The sequence below is a fragment of the Salarias fasciatus genome, chromosome 18 (genome assembly GCF_902148845.1).
Source record: "Salarias fasciatus chromosome 18, fSalaFa1.1, whole genome shotgun sequence".
In the NCBI taxonomy this organism is placed as follows: Eukaryota; Metazoa; Chordata; class Actinopteri; order Blenniiformes; family Blenniidae; genus Salarias; species Salarias fasciatus.
Genome location: NC_043762.1, coordinates 11,922,722 through 11,939,340, shown reverse-complemented (window position 1 = coordinate 11,939,340; position 16,619 = coordinate 11,922,722). Strand labels below are relative to the sequence as shown.

Sequence of the window (16,619 nt, the reverse complement as noted above, 5' to 3'; positions counted from 1 at the left end):
ATTTGTAATGGATAACTTCCTCTGCCTTTTGCTGAACAGCATGAGAGAGAAGATCTTTGGGAGCTTCCAGTCGCTGTATCGAATGTGTCCGAATCATCCTAACAGGGTGGAAAAACGGTGGGATTAGGGCGGGGCGGGTGGCCGCAGTGGGTCAGTAATATCCAGTCCACATTCTTCACACTCCGGCTTTATTGAGCGACGGCTCGGCGGGACGACATTCCTCCAGTACGCGACTCTCTCTTCCTCGCTGCCCTCTGCTATGCTGAGTATGCGCAGGTGGCTGAGGGAGCCCCCATTTTTTTTTCCCAGCATATGAAACAAATGTTTGGCATTCCTGAGAGCGGCGCTTCGCTGCAGATCGGCCCGTTAGCGGGCGGCTCCGCGCCAGCTACACATTTCACATTCACATCCCAGGAAGGTGAAAATACACAGAAACATATTCTGTGAAAGTGTGCTCGTTTGTCTAGAGTGAAAAAAAAAAAAGAAATAATTACTGAGGAATTTTCCTCACTTACTTTAAGAAAAATAAGGAGAAAAAAACAGGTGAAGAGAGACAGCAGCTCTGAAACAGTTTTCAGGCACTTTTCAAAGTAAGAAGTTGAAACTTTTGTCACTTTAACTGAGTTATAGTCACCAGTTTCTGATAGTAGTGACAATAAAAATAAAAGTATTCGTAGTTACGTCACATTTCTCCCTATTTATGAACGATTTGGACTCCAGGCATGAGCATGAATAAGATATTACTCACTTAGGTTTAGTTTTTTAAATTACAGTTGTAGTGGAGCAAAAACATTACTATTTCATCAAAAACCTGTTTCATGTTATTATCATTAAATAGGTAATGTGGTTACGTTTACTTAAAATTCACTTGTTGCTTTTTTAACACATGAGAACATTTGTAGAGGTAATATATTTAATATTTTTCAATGAATACTTTAGCTAAAAATATTTTTTGTGTTTTAAAATAATAGGAAATTGGAAGGGCTATTCATAAATAACAACACCTTTTGGTGGGTTGTAATGTATAATAACGAATGAACCATGTCTCATCAATTGAACCCTGAATGATCTGTAATGTATTTTCCAGTAGTTTGTATGTACATACTTGCGAAACTCAAATATCACTGGAGTGAATTGACTCATGTTGCCTTTCTCTTTTCATATGAGATTTTGTAAATCATCACTACTCACAGTTATAGCTATAAACTCCTACTTTAAGTATACATATGACATATATATGCCTTTTAAATATTGGCACAAACACAATCACGTGACCAGACTTCAATTTATACGCCAACACACACTACTGTGACATTTTACCTGCACAAAAAAATCAATTTTAATATGCAAAGTTAACACAAAAACACAAGAAATCAAGTAAAACTGTGAAGTTTGGAGAATGTCTGAATTCCTGACTTATCTAAACTTTGGCGCCCCCTGTGGACGATTATGCACATTGCAGACGCTTTAACTTCATCCTGATAATATTTGGACTTTTTAAAATAGTTATTTTATACATTTTTTGTGTTTCTGTCACTTAATAATTATACTTGTTATTTCCGGGGACTGGCTTCATGTGTAATATGAGGAAAAACAGTGAATAAAAGTGTGAGAGCTGCAGCTGTCCGGCTGGTTTGTGGAGGTCTGCAGCGTGCCGCAGGCCATGCGGCGCACACGGCGCGCTCCCCGGGGGTGTGCCTTCACTCCCCGGGGTCTATATATGGGGATGCTGCGTCCGTCCGCGCGCTGCCTCCGCTCTTACCTGCACTCACATGACAACATGGACTCGTGCTTCCGCGCGCTCTGCGTGACTTTCGTGCTGGCGTCTTGCGGCCGGAGGTCAGGTGCGGCCGGACCGGTGATCCGCTGCGAGCCGTGCGACCCGGGGGCCCGGCTCCTGTGCAAGCCGCTCCCGCAGGACTGCGCGGAGAAGGTGAGGGAGCCGGGCTGCGGCTGCTGCCTGACGTGCGCGCTCCGCCCCGGGCAGCCGTGCGGCGTGTACACCGGGAGGTGCGGGGCCGGGCTGAGCTGCCAGCAGCGGCCCGGGGAGGAGAAGCCGCTGCAGGCGCTGCTGGAGGGCCGCGGGGTCTGCGGGCCGGCGGCCGGAAGGAGGCCGCCCGGGAGAGCCGCAGCGCCCGCCAATGAACTGCCAGGTAACCGGGGCGAGCACCGGAGCGCTCAGAGTCACTGTAACGGAGGACGAATACTCACTTTAACAGAAGTAACCTGCACTTTTATCAGTTAATTTAATAATGAACTTTACTCATACAACTCACATCTTTAAATATTTTTAACACCTTTGAAATAATAATAATAGGATGAATTAACTAATTACTGTTTCTCATACGTCTCCAACTACTTGTACTTTGGAGTTATTTTCTCCAAGTAACTAAATACAAATATTTGCATTATTGCAATGCAGTTTTATGAGTATTTTTTATTTATACTTGTACTTTACTCATACTCAAGTACAACTTAGTTCATGCAATATACTTAATTACTTTTGAAATGAACATGTGTACGTGACAGATTACAAATACTCTCATTACTAAAAGTAGCAATACTTTTGAGTGTATTTTCAACCATGTAATGTACCTCACTAGTATTGAAATAGTAAGATGAGGAAGTGACTACTTACAAATGCAGTAGTGTGACTACTTTGAGTATTTTTTTCCAAATATGTAACACCCTTAGCTGCAATTTCAAACCATTTAATCTACTTCATTGCTTTTGAAATCATAAGCTGTGGGAGTAACTGATTCCAAATTCTTGCATCACTGTAGCTAACATGTAGTTTTATGAATATTAACACTATGTAATCCACTTCACAACTTCATCATAAGGTTTTGGAAAGTAACTTATGACTGTTGTGCTTTCACTATATTTAGGACTTTAATCAGCAATCTGTTTTTTCAAATATGTGACTATATTCATGCTTAGATTCAACATATACTGTGGAATTTACTTCATTACCTTTTAAATTATAAGGCCTGGAAGTAACTGATTACTAGTACTTCGATTACTTTAACGTGTACATGAATGACCTCTTTTTTTGTTATGCAACTTTAAATATGCTTGAAATTTCCATCATGTTATCTACTTTTTTACTTTTGGCCTCATTATGGATAAAAGTAATAGACTGCAACTGCTCACATCACTGTCATGACTTAGTATTCTGGATAAGAGTACAACACTTTACTCCATGTAATTTATTCTATGTCTGGGATTGTTGGGGGATCTAGTAAATAATTAATGTCACTCATATTTAAGTACAGTTTAAACCATATAATCTGCTTTGCTTGTTTAGAAATCATAAGGTCTGGAAGTAACTAATTACTCTCAGTGGCATTACTCCTACTAACTTGTACTTTAGTGATTATTTGTGTGAAGCGTTAGATTTGAATTTCTCACATTACTGTAATCGGGAAGCATTTTTCAGGACTGGTATTCATACAAAAAATTATGAGAAAAATCGCTTTAAAAAATACTGATAAAAGTAAAATTCCCACAGAAGCTTTAGTAATGTGTTACTTCCAGCCCTGCTTACGTTTGTGGTAATTGAGAATGCAGTACTATGAAAACATTTAAGTGGTTGGAGTTGCTGAAATCAATTGATCCATCCCAGTAACTGACACCAGATGTTAGTTACTTCTTCAAATATCAAATACAGTGTGGGATTGTTGACATGACAGGAAGTCTCCATTATCTGCTGTCACTCTTGTCTGTGAAACCCTGAAAGAATGATTAGATTGTCAGAGTCGTGCCAAGTACTTCATATTTTCCCTGAAAAGAGGTTTGGTACGCAAAGTGACCTTGACTGAAAGCTAGATCACCCCAAAATAATTAACTCCTCCCATTTTCAAAATGGCCTATTGCCAGCTCCACATGTAAGATAGGAAACAATTACCAATGTGTTCTGTTTTCTGACTTAATTGGAGGATTATTGAAGACGAAGACCAAAATGCTACGAGCTTCGATCTTCCACCTTCATGCAGCACCAACTGAATCTTAACAGTCACGACTTGACTTATGTATTAAAGTGCAATCAAGCCCTGATTGTGTGAAAAAGTGGTGCCAATCCTCTGCAGAACAATGTTTCTGTTGGTAATCCTCAAAACCATGATGTTCTCATAAACATCAGACATTTAGAGATTGCTTCTAAAAAACTAGAACCTCCTCTTCTCTGTCAGTGAACTGAACTTCTTGGAGGTCACCTTCACGCTCATTTCAAGGTCTGTTGTATTCCCTGACTCTAGTGGAGAACGCCGAGACTCCGGAGGAAGAGCGGAACTCCACCGGCTCCGGCCTTCAGACCTCGTCCAGCACCCACAGACCCACCGGACCCCTCAGGCTCCCCCCTCTCCAGTTCTTCCCCTCCATCAAGTCCGACATCCTCCGACGGGACCATCAGAAGAGGACTCAGAGCTTTAAGATGGAGGATCTCCCGGGGCCGCTCATCACAGACCAGCAAAACTTCTCTCTGGAGACCAAACAGGAGCCCGAGTATGTAAGTACCGAAACCGATATTTTTCTGTCCTCAGAGGACGGCAGGAATGTTTTTCTCCTCTTCCTCTGTGTTTTGGTGTCGTCCCCCCCACCCCCCCCTGCGGGTGATGAAATGCTTTGGGTCGCGGCGCTGACGGCTGGCAGGGATCAGGAGCGGGAGAATGGCATGGCAGCGAGCGGGTACCATGGCCCTGTGGCTGACCCGGGTCAGGCGGTTGTTTAGCCACAAGGCGTCCGCGTGCCGGGTGCACCGGGAGCCAGAGAGTGATGGATTGGCTTGTGTGAGCGCCTGTTGGGAAGCCCTGCTGCTATTTTCATCGTCTCTTTGGCCAGAGAAGTGAGCACGCTCGAGTAATGGGCTCCGACTGGCTGCTCTGATTAGTGAGTGCAGCACTTGGACTTGAAGACTTGAAGACAAACCTTTTGGTTCCTTCTGACTTTCTTCCTCTGCCTTTGTGTGACATGTCGGAGTGTTAAGCAGCTTTCGCAAACTTTCAAGTAGATGATTTCAACTTCTTGCCGCCACTGTTGAGGTGTTCCAGCCGAGCGGAGCGGCGAGGCAGCTCAGTCACATTATGTCCTCATGAAAACCTGAAGGAAAACCTCAGACCACTGAATAAAAATGCTTTTGCTCGGAGCCATGTTCCTTTTTTGTACAAATATACAAGAGAACTATGGCGGCTGCACAACGACAACTGACAACCCGTACAAGGTGTTTCCTCAGCTACCTGAAGAGCATCAGACTTAGTGTTCAGATTTGTGAAGCATCATGTTTCTTTTCTTGCTTTCCCTTCAGCTCCAGCATTTGAATTCCTCCTTCAAAATAACGTCACTTCATAGGAAAAATAAAACAGGTGGTTTCCTTCCAGTTTAACTGTCCTTGTCCCAGTTAACTTCCAGTATGAAAACAAAACAGGTCAGCTTTATCCCCGCAGAAACACGTTTCAGGAACTGAAGGAAATCTTGGACATGCTGGGAAAACATCCAGCAGCTTCTGTATTATTATTACGTCTGATGAACAGATGTCTCACACATTCATGCATCCATTGCAGATTCATGCGAATGTTGAACGACATGCATGTGCCATCCAGGCAACGAATGACCCAACAAAAGAAGCTATTCACTGTGATTGTTTTGTAAAAAATTGAAGCTGATTTCAGCATTTTCTTGTATTTTTGTTTCTCCGTCTCCATAAGGATGAAAAGAGCCCCTTAATAACTGAATTGATATCATTTTTTGGACTTGATTCATTGCTTCATCAGCATCGCCTCACGTGTTGAATCTTTTGCAGGGCCCCTGTCGGAGGGAGATGGAGAGCATCCTCAGCAGCCTCAAGATCACCAACATCCTCAACCCCAGAGGTTTCCGCATCCCCAACTGTGACAAGAAGGGCTTCTATAAGAAAAAACAGGTAAAAAACCTGCAGAATATCACATGCTAAGCAGTCGGAAGACAAAATCAGCCTTTACGTTGATAAAGATTAAACGCCGAGGCATCGTGACTCTTCGGCTCTCCTGCAGCCCAATTACAGATTTCTTGCTGTCCTCCTGCATTCATCAGTAGTTATTAGAGCCTCATCACTGCCCCGCCACACCAGTGAGGTAGACCCGAGCCGCTGGCTTCTGGAAACAGGGACCGCAAAGGGGCCAAACCCCAGCGGGGCCGACGGCTGGGACGAGGGCCGCTTTAACGGGAACCCTCCCAGGGAGGCAGACGTCAAGGTGGCCGCCGGCACCCCATGTGCTCGCCCCATAATTGCTGGACTTTTTGAGAGGCAGGACACAGAAATAGAGCTGCAGCCATCCCCGCGCTCACATGGGTTTTTTTTTTTTTCACCCGCGATCGGGGTTGTAATAAATGAGCGGTTCTGACGCATTCATATGGAGGCACTTAAAGGCTCCCGCGCCGCTGCATCAGCGAAGGCATTATTACATAGCAGCGCCTCCTGCTTAATGGAAGTTTTTCTCCTTGACCTGCAATCATCTCATAACCAGCCTCGCAACGCCAGGCTCATTGTCTTTGTTTATGCAGAGCGGGCCCGGTGCACCGCGTCGAGCCCTCCGGCGCTCCAGGGAGAGTCAGGCACACGCTTAATGTGGACACTTGCAATATTTCAAGCCAAACTGCAGCGGCTCTTATTAACAGGAAATGCCAGGAAACATTTGAGTATTCTGTTAAAATGCTGAAGACTGTGATTCCTTCAATATTTTTCACTCTTATCTTTGTGTAGCGCATATTAAAAAAAAAAAAAAATTGCATGTGGGTTCATAACCAGCCCCCTGAGTCTCTCTGAAATATTGAGCAAAAGGAGGACATGTCGCCTCCCGATCGTCTTGAGCCGGAGCTGCAGCACAGTGGCTTCAGCCCTTTGAAAACCAATGGCTGCATGTTTTACTGGAGTGGAGGCTGACCTTTAGTAAAATTGGCAGTAAAATAACAGCCCTTGGGTAGCTCCACAGACTCTGTAAGTCATTTGTAGTACCCATAATTTGGAGCTGTGGGGTATAATCAGCAACAGATGATTCGTACTGGCCACCGGCTTCTGAAAATAGATCCCGCTTCACAGTTGTTCACTGACGGGACTAAGCAAATATTTTACCAGGTTTCTGTTTACCTTAAAGCTCTCTATATGTGTGTGTGTGTGTAACAGGAGGTAGACCATAAAAGCAGCTCAAAATACCACAGCACGCTGTTTAGCCAAGGCTGCGTCGACTCAGCACAATCTGCCCATTAATGCCTCTTAACTCTGCTGTTCTACTTCATTGACTAAAGTGGCTCGTTACCCATAATGCAGCGTATTCAAGTGGGCTGTTGCCCCTCTCTCCCTTCGTTTTTCAGTGTCGTCCGTCCAAAGGCAGAAAGCGGGGCTTCTGTTGGTGTGTGGACAAATACGGGCAGCCGCTGCCAGGCTTCGATGGGAAGGAGCGAGGAGACGCCCAGTACTACAACTCCGACAGCCAATAGGAGGAGAGCAGGGCCGCGAGGGCGGGCGGGAGCCAACGAGGAGATTTGTAAACAAATGGAGACACTGAGGATATTGGAAGAGAGGTCAAGAGATGGCTCGACCGATATATGGATGTTTTTTTGCTATTTTGATCTGTTGCCTGTGGGACCTTTTTTTCAGAGGCGGAGCAAAAAGGGGAACAGAGGAAAAAAAATTCTTTTTAAAAAGTAGAAAGCATGCACATTTTGTACTTTCATCCCTGGGAAGAAGCTGTTTTTGTCTCTGACTCAACGCGCACAGTTCCCGGGAAGACGAACCAGAGGCCTTTTTTTTTTGTTTGTTTTTTTTGTTTTTAAATGACTGTAAAACACGGTGACCACGACGCTCTTCATTTACGCACAATTAAAAGCAGCATATGTGTACATGCTTGTAAATCATCACCTGTATGCTCCACTGTTCGTGGTCACGTAAGCATGCGGCGTTCCCGCTCCCCGATGAGCTGGAGGCGGCGGTGCGACTCACAGTGCATATGATGGGACATTTGGATTCACACTGTGGTTCTTACTGTTTTTTTTTTTTTTTGTTGTTTGTTTTTTTTTTGTCACCTTGCATAAGCTGAACATTTGAGATCAAGTTGTCTCTCTGTGTAGCCAGTGATATTTTTGCAGCACTTGTCTGGGTTTAAAGCTGTTTGTTTGTACAATGCAACCCTCAGAGGTCTATTTTTACTTAATAAAGGCAGTTTAAAATAATCTGGGAGTCATTTTTCTCTCATTTAAGACACTGAATACACCCTGAATGATTAAATCGCTCTGTTCTGTTTGCTAGAAGGACCTGCAGCACATTACAAACACAAATCCAAGACAGATGGATGGTTAATTACCATTTTATTTAGATGCGCATTTCCAGATTTAGAATATATATACACACACACACTGTTCCAATAAAATATGAATAGCAGCATTCCTGGGTTTCACTGCATGACCTTTTACTGCACAACAAAAACATTGACACACGAATGAATTATAATAAATACTAGAAGAGATCAAACACAAATGCTAGTCAAAGTCCCCTAACGTGAGAGAGGTGAAACCCTCCGCTCACCCAGTGGACCTGCAGAGACTAGCAGAGGTAGACAACATGCTGAATAACCCATCCCTAACCTCAGAGCGGCTCGGATGAGCCCTGATATGTTTGTGCTCGGCCGCTGCGTGCATACTTGTGGCGCTGGAAGCATTTCCCTCCTCAAAATGCCCATTGAGGAAACGCCAGTGGAGATACATTCAGGCCGGATGAATGAGCGGCTGTGTTGTTTGGTGCCAAGTGTAAGCTCCACTTTTGAATGAATCTTAGAAAAAAAATAAATCCCGAAGACTCTGAAATGGGCTTGGCATGAGTTGCGGACCGGTGGTTTTTTGAGCAATGGAGTTATTTAGTCAGAAACACAAACAGAGTCGCCCTATTTACAACTGAAAAAAAAAAAAAACACACACAGGCAAACATATAAAACATCTAAAAATGACAAATGGTTAATCATAGTGAGAATATACAAGAAGTGAATAAATAAATCATGATACATACATCATGCAAATGAAAAGAGAGGAAAGTTCCCTCTCTGGGATAACATCCTGTGATTCTGAGAGTAGGTTTACATTCATGTTGAGTCACACAGAAAAAGGAAAAGGAATGGCCACGTGTGTTTGCGAGGGAGTCCGTCGTCGTCTAGTGAGTGACTTCCTGATGACACTCTGAGTCACCGACCAGGTCGCTGGACCCCGGGAGCCTCTTCCCGTTCCAGGAGGAGACGCACCAGCAGCGGGCGGGCGGCCCCACCAGAGATGACTCACACTGAAACAAACAAATCACCCCGTAATTTAGGCGTGGATCCCGTTCAGCGTGTGGGGAGGCGCTCCGTCTGACGGATTTCCTACCTGCTTGGCCTTGTAGAAGCCGTGCTTGTCGCAGTTGGGGAGGTAGAAGGTCGTGAACTTGTCTCCAAGTTTCTGTTGTGAGGTGGCGATCTGGTCCAGCGCCGTGTGCAGCTCAATGTGACAGGGACCCTGTGCAGAGGCAAACACCGTGAGAACAATGGTACGCCAAAATCACAGTCAGATCACCTCAGTTCTTCTTATCTCTGCTGGAAAAAGCCACAATGTCTCCCACACAACAACTCCATCTTGTGGACACAGTGACAAATTACCTACATTCAATTATCTTCAGGAGGAGACAGGAAGGAGTCAGTGGAGACGTTTCATCAGGCCAGTAACTGTATTTAATTCCCACATCTCTTCTTGTTTTTTTCTAAACTCACACTGACGAGTAAATGACAGAATGTACAGAGACAGATGTGTATTTACCAGAGTGCGTCTGAACTTTAGACTGTGTGTCAGAGTGTGTCGGAGTTACGAGAAGCTTCTGGAGTATGTGTGTGTTCTTCTAGTGTGTCAGAGTTCATGAGCATGTAAAAAGTTCAGTGTGTCAGAGTTCTAGAGTATGCAAACAATCTAGAGTGTATCAGTTTTACTGTGTCCCAACACCAGAGTGTGTCGGATTCCCAGAGTGTGTGAGTCTTCCAGAGTGTAATAAAGTGTGGAAATGTGTCAAGGTTGTACAGTGTGTGACAGTTCAAGATTGAATCATAGTTTTAACGTATGTCAGAGTTCTACACGCCCCGGCGCCTTCTCACCTGCTGCACCAGTTTGCTGCGGATGGCGTTGACCTTGGCTTTGATGCTCTCCTGACCCTCGGCAGTGTCTTGCTGGTCAGGAGGAAGGTTCACACCAAACAGGAAGTGCAGGGAGCCCTGATCAAGGACCGCATCAGTTTCTTCTGGACAAATAAGGGAGGAAATCACATGTCAGTACCTTTCTACATTCAGTACCATTAATGAATCACTGATGATCAACATTATAAATATGTTGGATCCATGTGTAAACTTCTCTGAAGCAACTTGATCTATGTAAACTTTGCAAATAATAAGTAACTTTAAGAGAAGAATAAATAAAATCTGTTCAAATCACAATTCTCAAAGTTTAAAAAAGTAAATGGTGAAACACAAATGCAGGATTTTATCTGTTTAAAATATAAACTTAGTGACTACAAACATACAAATGTTTTCAAATCAATTCACACTGTGGAGGTGAATAACTTATTTTCTTAAGTTAGAAAAACAGATTACAGTGTGAATGTAACACGATGTGTTATTTATTCTTATGTTAACTTGTTAGAACCTGTGCTTTTAGGCTAATTGTTTTCCCTTTTTTTAACATAAGTAGCAAAATTGAAGAAGTACTTTCATAATTTTTTTATTCAAATATCTATAGGTATACCTAATTAAACAATGTAGGTATTTAAGCGCTTTTTTGATGGACAGAAACTGGCTTGATTTTGATTTTGGATTGCAAAGTTTTTTCTTTCCTTGTATCTGAAAGTTTACTAAAGCAGATGATACCTTATCAATTCTACATTTTTCCATGATAAAATAGGATGCAAAGGGAGCGGGACTACCTTGGTCCTGGTCCTCGGTGCAGACCCCCTGGCCCCGGGTCAGCGCGTGCAGCGGCCGGGCCTCCCCGGGCCGGGGGCTGCAGCGGAGGCCCGCCCCGCAGTGCGCCGTGTGGACCCCGCACGAGGCCCCCTTCTCCAGGGCGCAGGCCATGCAGCAGCCGCAGCCGGGCTCGCGCAGCACCTGCGCGCACCCCGCGGGCACCGCGGGACAGTCGCTCGGCTCCGCGCAGGGCGCGCAGCGGATGGGCTCGGGTCCGACCACCGGGGACGAGCGCACCGACACCAGCGCGGCGGCCGCGAGCACCGCGAAACTCAGCCTCTCACGCAGTCCGAGCATCTCCGGGGGGAATGTCTGTATCGTAGGACTGCTCGGCTCACCAGCTGTTTTCTTCCTCTAACGGGATTTCTCCGAAGTGGCGCTATTTGTACCTGGCGGTGGCCTCTCGAGGAGGTTAATCATTCACTCCGGCGGCGCAGATATAAAATATTTTGGACGCGGCGTCTAGAAATGACCCCGTTTGACGTGCGTAGGTTTCCAGGTTCACGAGGTCTGACCGTCAATATTGACGCTGGAACATAAAGTGATGGTACATCAAAAACAAGCCTCATGACAGTTTAGCTTTTTTCACAGAAGTGACTGGTCGTCTTCATTTGAGCAGATGCTCAAGAAAATAGAAATATTAAAGGAAGATGAAGAACATCAGAATGAGGATGAGAGATGATGAGGCTGCGTGTCAAAACGCAGCTCCCGCTGATAAACATTCCTCCTGCCCCATACTGTTTTCAAGTCAGATCCTATTTGTCCCCTCAGTCTCTTCTTATCTGCCAGACAGATAAACAGGATCATTCCCCTCTTCGCCATTGCATAACCTCTACGTTATGGATTTCTCTGCCGGGATCACAACATGTTTGTCAGAAGAAAGAAGGCGGCAAAGAGCTTGTTTTTCCTCGGTGTAGTATTTGACCTGACTATCTATGGAAAATGCCAAATAGCACCACTTACTAAATCTGTGATATAATCATCAGAAACACTCAAACACTGTGGATTGTGTAACACCTGGGCTTAAATGGAAGAGGTTTAGTAAGATTGATCCAACAGTTTCAAAGAAATCTTGGAAAAATCAAACGATTTAACAAAACATTTTTAAAAAATAGGCTATGTTCCATTTTTCCATTCACGGATCAGGAGAGGCAGCAGCCGTGCAAACCGCTCTGTCCATCCGCTTTGGGGCTCAGTGTCTTGCTCAAGGACACCTTGACACATGGACAGATGGAGATGGGGACTCGAACCAGCAACCCTTCAGCTGGGAGAACCACTCCGCCAATCGAGTTATAGACATTCACGAATACAGTGAACTTGAGAGTGAAACTCTTTGAATTCCGGGAAATGATCCGTAGAGGCAGACCACCCAACTTTTCCGTGTTTTACTGTTAAAAATGCCATTTTCAGACTGTTCATTCAGAACACATTTTCAAGAAATCCGCTTGAATCCACTTTTTTGATGGGAAAAAAAAGTGACAGTTTAAAGTCTCCCATAGGCCAATTTTGGCATTTTCTTTTTCTCCTTTTTATCTAAATCGCAGAAGAAATGACAAACACGAATGCTCCACTTTGACATTATGCAACATGCTGCTCGTGTTACTCAATGTTACTCAACAACAACAGGACTATGGATTGTTTCTGCTGCTCACTGGAGGCTGTATCTCAAGAATTACACCAACGAGTGGCCTGGCATGCAAACTACAGTGTGATTCCAGTACTATGAATGCTGTGTCACTCTTCTCTTTAACAGCTTCTCCATTAAAATCCACATTTACTCCAATTCCCTGAAAACAAGTTTCCGAAACATCCAAGGTGCATACAGCCGAAATCAATGAATCAAGAAAGAACATAATGATTTATTGACAAACAAGTATCATCAATGAAGAGATATTTCTCTTCTTTCCTGCAGCGGCTGTTATGAGGAGTCGTCTCTCGGGTTGTGCCAGCCCTGTTTGGGCCTTCTTGGTGAGTACTCCACCACCAGCTGGTGCGTCGTAGCCTCCTCGATGCTGACCATCAAGCTCACGAGCCACGGTGGGAACAGGCCGCCCTGGGGAGCATCGAGACCGTTAGAGTCCAGCTGATCCACTCTGAGCAGTGACTCTGGCGACAGCATTTACCCCAAAAAACTGAGCTGCTTTTAGGTACGAAAGGATTTAGGTTGTTGCTAATCAATAGATCAATATTGGGCCTTGGAAACATTTAGTGAGATAGTTTCCAAAAAATACAGATACAAGAAGTTCAATCAATTATTTCAAAAAATGTTCAGTGAAATTTGAAAACAGCTATTTCAAGTGGAAAAACATCCAAGAAAGAAATGTCTGAGATTTCTTACGGATCACTGCAGACCTCCAGTTGATACCACCGTTTAAAAAAAATAGCTAGATATCTGTTCCTTCACCTTGACTCTCCGAGTTCTGGGTCTCTTACGACGTCTGGATCTCCTCCTCCATGGTGACGTATCCTCCTCGCTGAGGATACTCTCCTTTTCTTCCTCTGCAAGGTCAGAATACTTTTGAATTGTTCATCGTTCATTTTGACTTCAGGCCTCCAATTTCAGTTCAGTTTGAGTTTTATGCATGTTTGGTAATTTGCTTTTTGTTTGTTTACATATTGCTTGTTTTTTATGAGTTTTACTCTTTCATTTTGAAATATGGTAGATACAATGTAAGCTTAAGCCAACTTTCTAAACGTATTTTCAGATCCATGGAGTTTCTCCCTTTTAAGAATGTTACAGATTTCACATGACGTGCTGGAATCTGCTGTCACTTCATAAATATGTAAACTACAGACATTTGCTTCACAGTTGCAGTTACTTCAGGTTGGCTTCAGGAGGACTCGCCTTGTTCCTCTGCTCCTCCTGTTCCGCTCTGCTCCTCCTCTTCCTCCTCTGCTCCCCTTCTGCTCCTCTCGGCATCGTCTAACTCCGTTTCTTCCTCAATGGGCTCCAGAGACCGCGACTGCCATGTTGTGATGAAACACAAAACCAAAAAGACCGACCTGAGCGTGTATTATCCGTCAAGACTCATGAAAAGAGGATTCTCTCTCACTCACTCTCCGCCTTCGCCCTCGCCCTTCCATTTGGCCGAGGCCTCCTGCTGATTCCCTCTGATTGCTGCAGGTTTCTGCTTTTCCTGCTGCCTGTTTTTAATCAGCTGATCATTCAGAACAGCTGCGCTTGTTTCCTGACGATTCCTCCTGATCACTGAACTCCTAAACATGTTTAGAGTGAAATGAAGTAAAGAAGTTTCTACAAGTATATTGTATATTTCAATCTTTTCCATTTAAACAAAAAATGACTCTAATTTGCCTTTGTCTCTTTTTTTGTCCAATCAAGCTCACTGGATTTTTAAAATCCTTCAAAAAATGTGATTTCTTTTCATATTATTGATATTCAATCATCTGTTTTTTATATATTTTTCTTGATTTCAAATGTATTTTTTGAAATCAATGATGTTTTTTGAGGTTTTTTAAATTTGAGTCATGATGTAAGAGTTGACTGAGCTTTGCTGTCACGACTATGAACTTTGAACTTTTGAAATAACAGACATGACAATATCGGTCAATTGAATTTAATGTAATGTAGTTTTTATTTCATTTCATTATATTTTTGTTGACAGAAATTTATCACAAATCTTTGGAATACATCATTTTTTAATAGACTGTGTTCATTTTAATGTAATTTCAGTTACCAAAATTCAAAGTCGATTCATTTTTCCTGAACTTGCGGCTCAATTTATCACATTCCAGGAAGCTACAGAGGTAACCCTGGACTTTTTACTCTTTCCCCATCATGTATTATTGATCCAACAGATTTCATTGATCTACTTTTTGACCTTTTCTCAGCCCTGGTGACTCCTGGGAGGATGCTGTTTTGTCGCTCGGTGTTGGAAACGACAACAGTTTCTGTAAGAACAGCCCGAAATCTTTCATACGCTGTAATTGAAGTCCATAAAACTGATCAGAATGAGTTGCTTTCCAATTTAGGACAGACACGTTTCCAATGTAGAGCTGTGTTTCGTAAAGTTTTTTTTAAAAATATGATACAATATGATCAAATATGAACATTACTCAACGAATTTTGATCCCATTTTCATATTTGGTTTCTTTTAAAATGCACTCATTATCCTGGGTGCTTTTTATAATATAGAAAGTTGTCTTTTTCCAATATTAATATTTAATAATAAAATGGGTTTTTGTCAGGGAATAAGGTCACACCAGATTGTTTGTATGACAAATAAAAAGTTTATTTCCGCTCACTCGCCTGAATATAAAACAGAAACGTGGAAAATGTGAAATGTGGAAATCTTTATAACTGTCACTCTTTAATGTCACCTCAAGTTTGGCTCTTTGTCCCCCTTTGTGGACGTGACAAGAATTTCTTGAAATCTGCTTCCAATTTTCCATTAAAAAACCAAAAAAACCCCAAAACCTATTTCTAATAATATCATCCCTGCTGTGGGTTGTGAGTAAATAATCTATTTGAAAACATCTACGGTCATATAGTAAATGTTTTATACCTGGCATAGGAAAAGTAAGTCACAGATGTGATATTTTATGCACCAATATTGTCTTTATTACAAAATAGTCAATAACCCAACTTTACACTGTACAAGATACAACATAGTTTACAGCATTCAGCTATTTACAAAAAAAGTATGATCTGCATATCAAAGTTAATATATCTAAAAAGGCAGGTTGCAATCACTGTAAGCTTATTGAGTAAGGCAAAACATTGGAGACATGACGTATTTACACTTTTGCAGATTGAGTGAAAGTCCTACGTGGTGGTGATGATCACATCTGGTGTGTGAGATGTGATTAAGCTTATATTCATTTGAAGGAAACTGAAATTGGAGCTTAAACATCAGAACATGTAAAAAAAAAAAAGGAAATGTTAACATGGCATAAAAAGACAGAAATTCCGTGTTTGTTGGATTATTTCTTTTTTGAACAATGTCTCTTGATATTTTTGGAAAGCCTGGCTATTTCCCCTTTATATGAAGCAGGAAGTGGGAAGATGCTCTATAATCTGGATCTGCTGCTCATCAGACAAAACCGGGTATTTCCATGTCACATGGAAATAAAGAGGTTTACTAACAGCATCAAGAAGCATCATTGCAATGAAGAAATGAGCTACTGAAAACACCGTTTCCTGACTTTTTGTGTCATGCTCGCCCACCGTCAGCCAGCGATAAAGTTCCTGTGGTCATGATTGCAAACCAACATTGCGGCTAAAAGGAAGGTCATGCATTTGTGGAAGCTGTGTGCTTATAAGAATGTGTGTGCTTAACTCTGTGGCTGAATGGCCCGTCTGAAACGCATGCACATGGGTTTACATGCTGTATGTTTGCACCATATCCTGCAGAGATGTACGGCTTTGTGCAATTGTGACTCCTCCACTTTTGGCATTGGCTAGTTTTCATAACAGCTCAGATCGGACTCAGTTGACTGACTCTTTCCCGTCATTTGACCTTTATTGCCTCCTCGGTGTCAAACTAACCCCATTTGTGAGTATTTAATGCTTCATATTACCCTAAACAAGTGTAAATGAGGGCCAATTTGACAAAATCAACGATTCCAGACACCTTATCCTGCCTGGAAGTGGCTGGAAAAGAC

At 43.0% G+C, this 16,619-nt stretch overlaps 2 protein-coding genes across 2 annotated transcripts; one reads left to right on the top strand and one right to left on the bottom strand.

Annotated features, from left to right (window-relative positions):
* Positions 1-1,737: 1,737 nt before the first annotated feature.
* Positions 1,738-7,766, top strand: LOC115405271 (insulin-like growth factor-binding protein 3). Its single transcript, XM_030114795.1, has 4 exons — positions 1,738-2,153; positions 4,257-4,507; positions 5,798-5,917; positions 7,345-7,766. The coding sequence occupies exons 1-4, from the start codon at positions 1,781-1,783 to the stop codon at positions 7,468-7,470; spliced, it is 870 nt and encodes a 289-aa protein (XP_029970655.1). The 5' UTR covers positions 1,738-1,780; the 3' UTR covers positions 7,471-7,766.
* A 1,406-nt stretch (positions 7,767-9,172) lies between these two features.
* LOC115405555 (insulin-like growth factor-binding protein 1) lies at positions 9,173-11,294 on the bottom strand. The gene is made up of 4 exons (XM_030115160.1): positions 10,958-11,294; positions 10,137-10,279; positions 9,382-9,510; positions 9,173-9,298 (listed from the first exon to the last, which is right to left on the bottom strand). Exons 1-4 carry the CDS (start codon positions 11,292-11,294, stop codon positions 9,173-9,175), a joined length of 735 nt encoding a protein of 244 aa, XP_029971020.1.
* Positions 11,295-16,619: the final 5,325 nt, after the last annotated feature.

Bases quoted from the DNA above. Each gene is read 5' to 3' on its own strand.
- LOC115405271 (XM_030114795.1), top strand. From the start codon at position 1,781: ATGGACTCGTGCTTCCGCGCGCTCTGCGTGACTTTCGTGCTGGCGTCT. The intron at 4,508-5,797 runs GTAAGTACCGAA...AATCTTTTGCAG, and splicing joins CCAAACAGGAGCCCGAGTAT to GGCCCCTGTCGGAGGGAGAT. The intron at 5,918-7,344 runs GTAAAAAACCTG...TTCGTTTTTCAG, and splicing joins GCTTCTATAAGAAAAAACAG to TGTCGTCCGTCCAAAGGCAG.
- LOC115405555 (XM_030115160.1), bottom strand. From the start codon at position 11,294: ATGCTCGGACTGCGTGAGAGGCTGAGTTTCGCGGTGCTCGCGGCCGCC. The intron at 10,280-10,957 runs GTAGTCCCGCTC...TTATTTGTCCAG, and splicing joins CACCGAGGACCAGGACCAAG to AAGAAACTGATGCGGTCCTT. The intron at 9,511-10,136 runs GTGAGAAGGCGC...GCCTCTGCACAG, and splicing joins GCAGCAAACTGGTGCAGCAG to GGTCCCTGTCACATTGAGCT.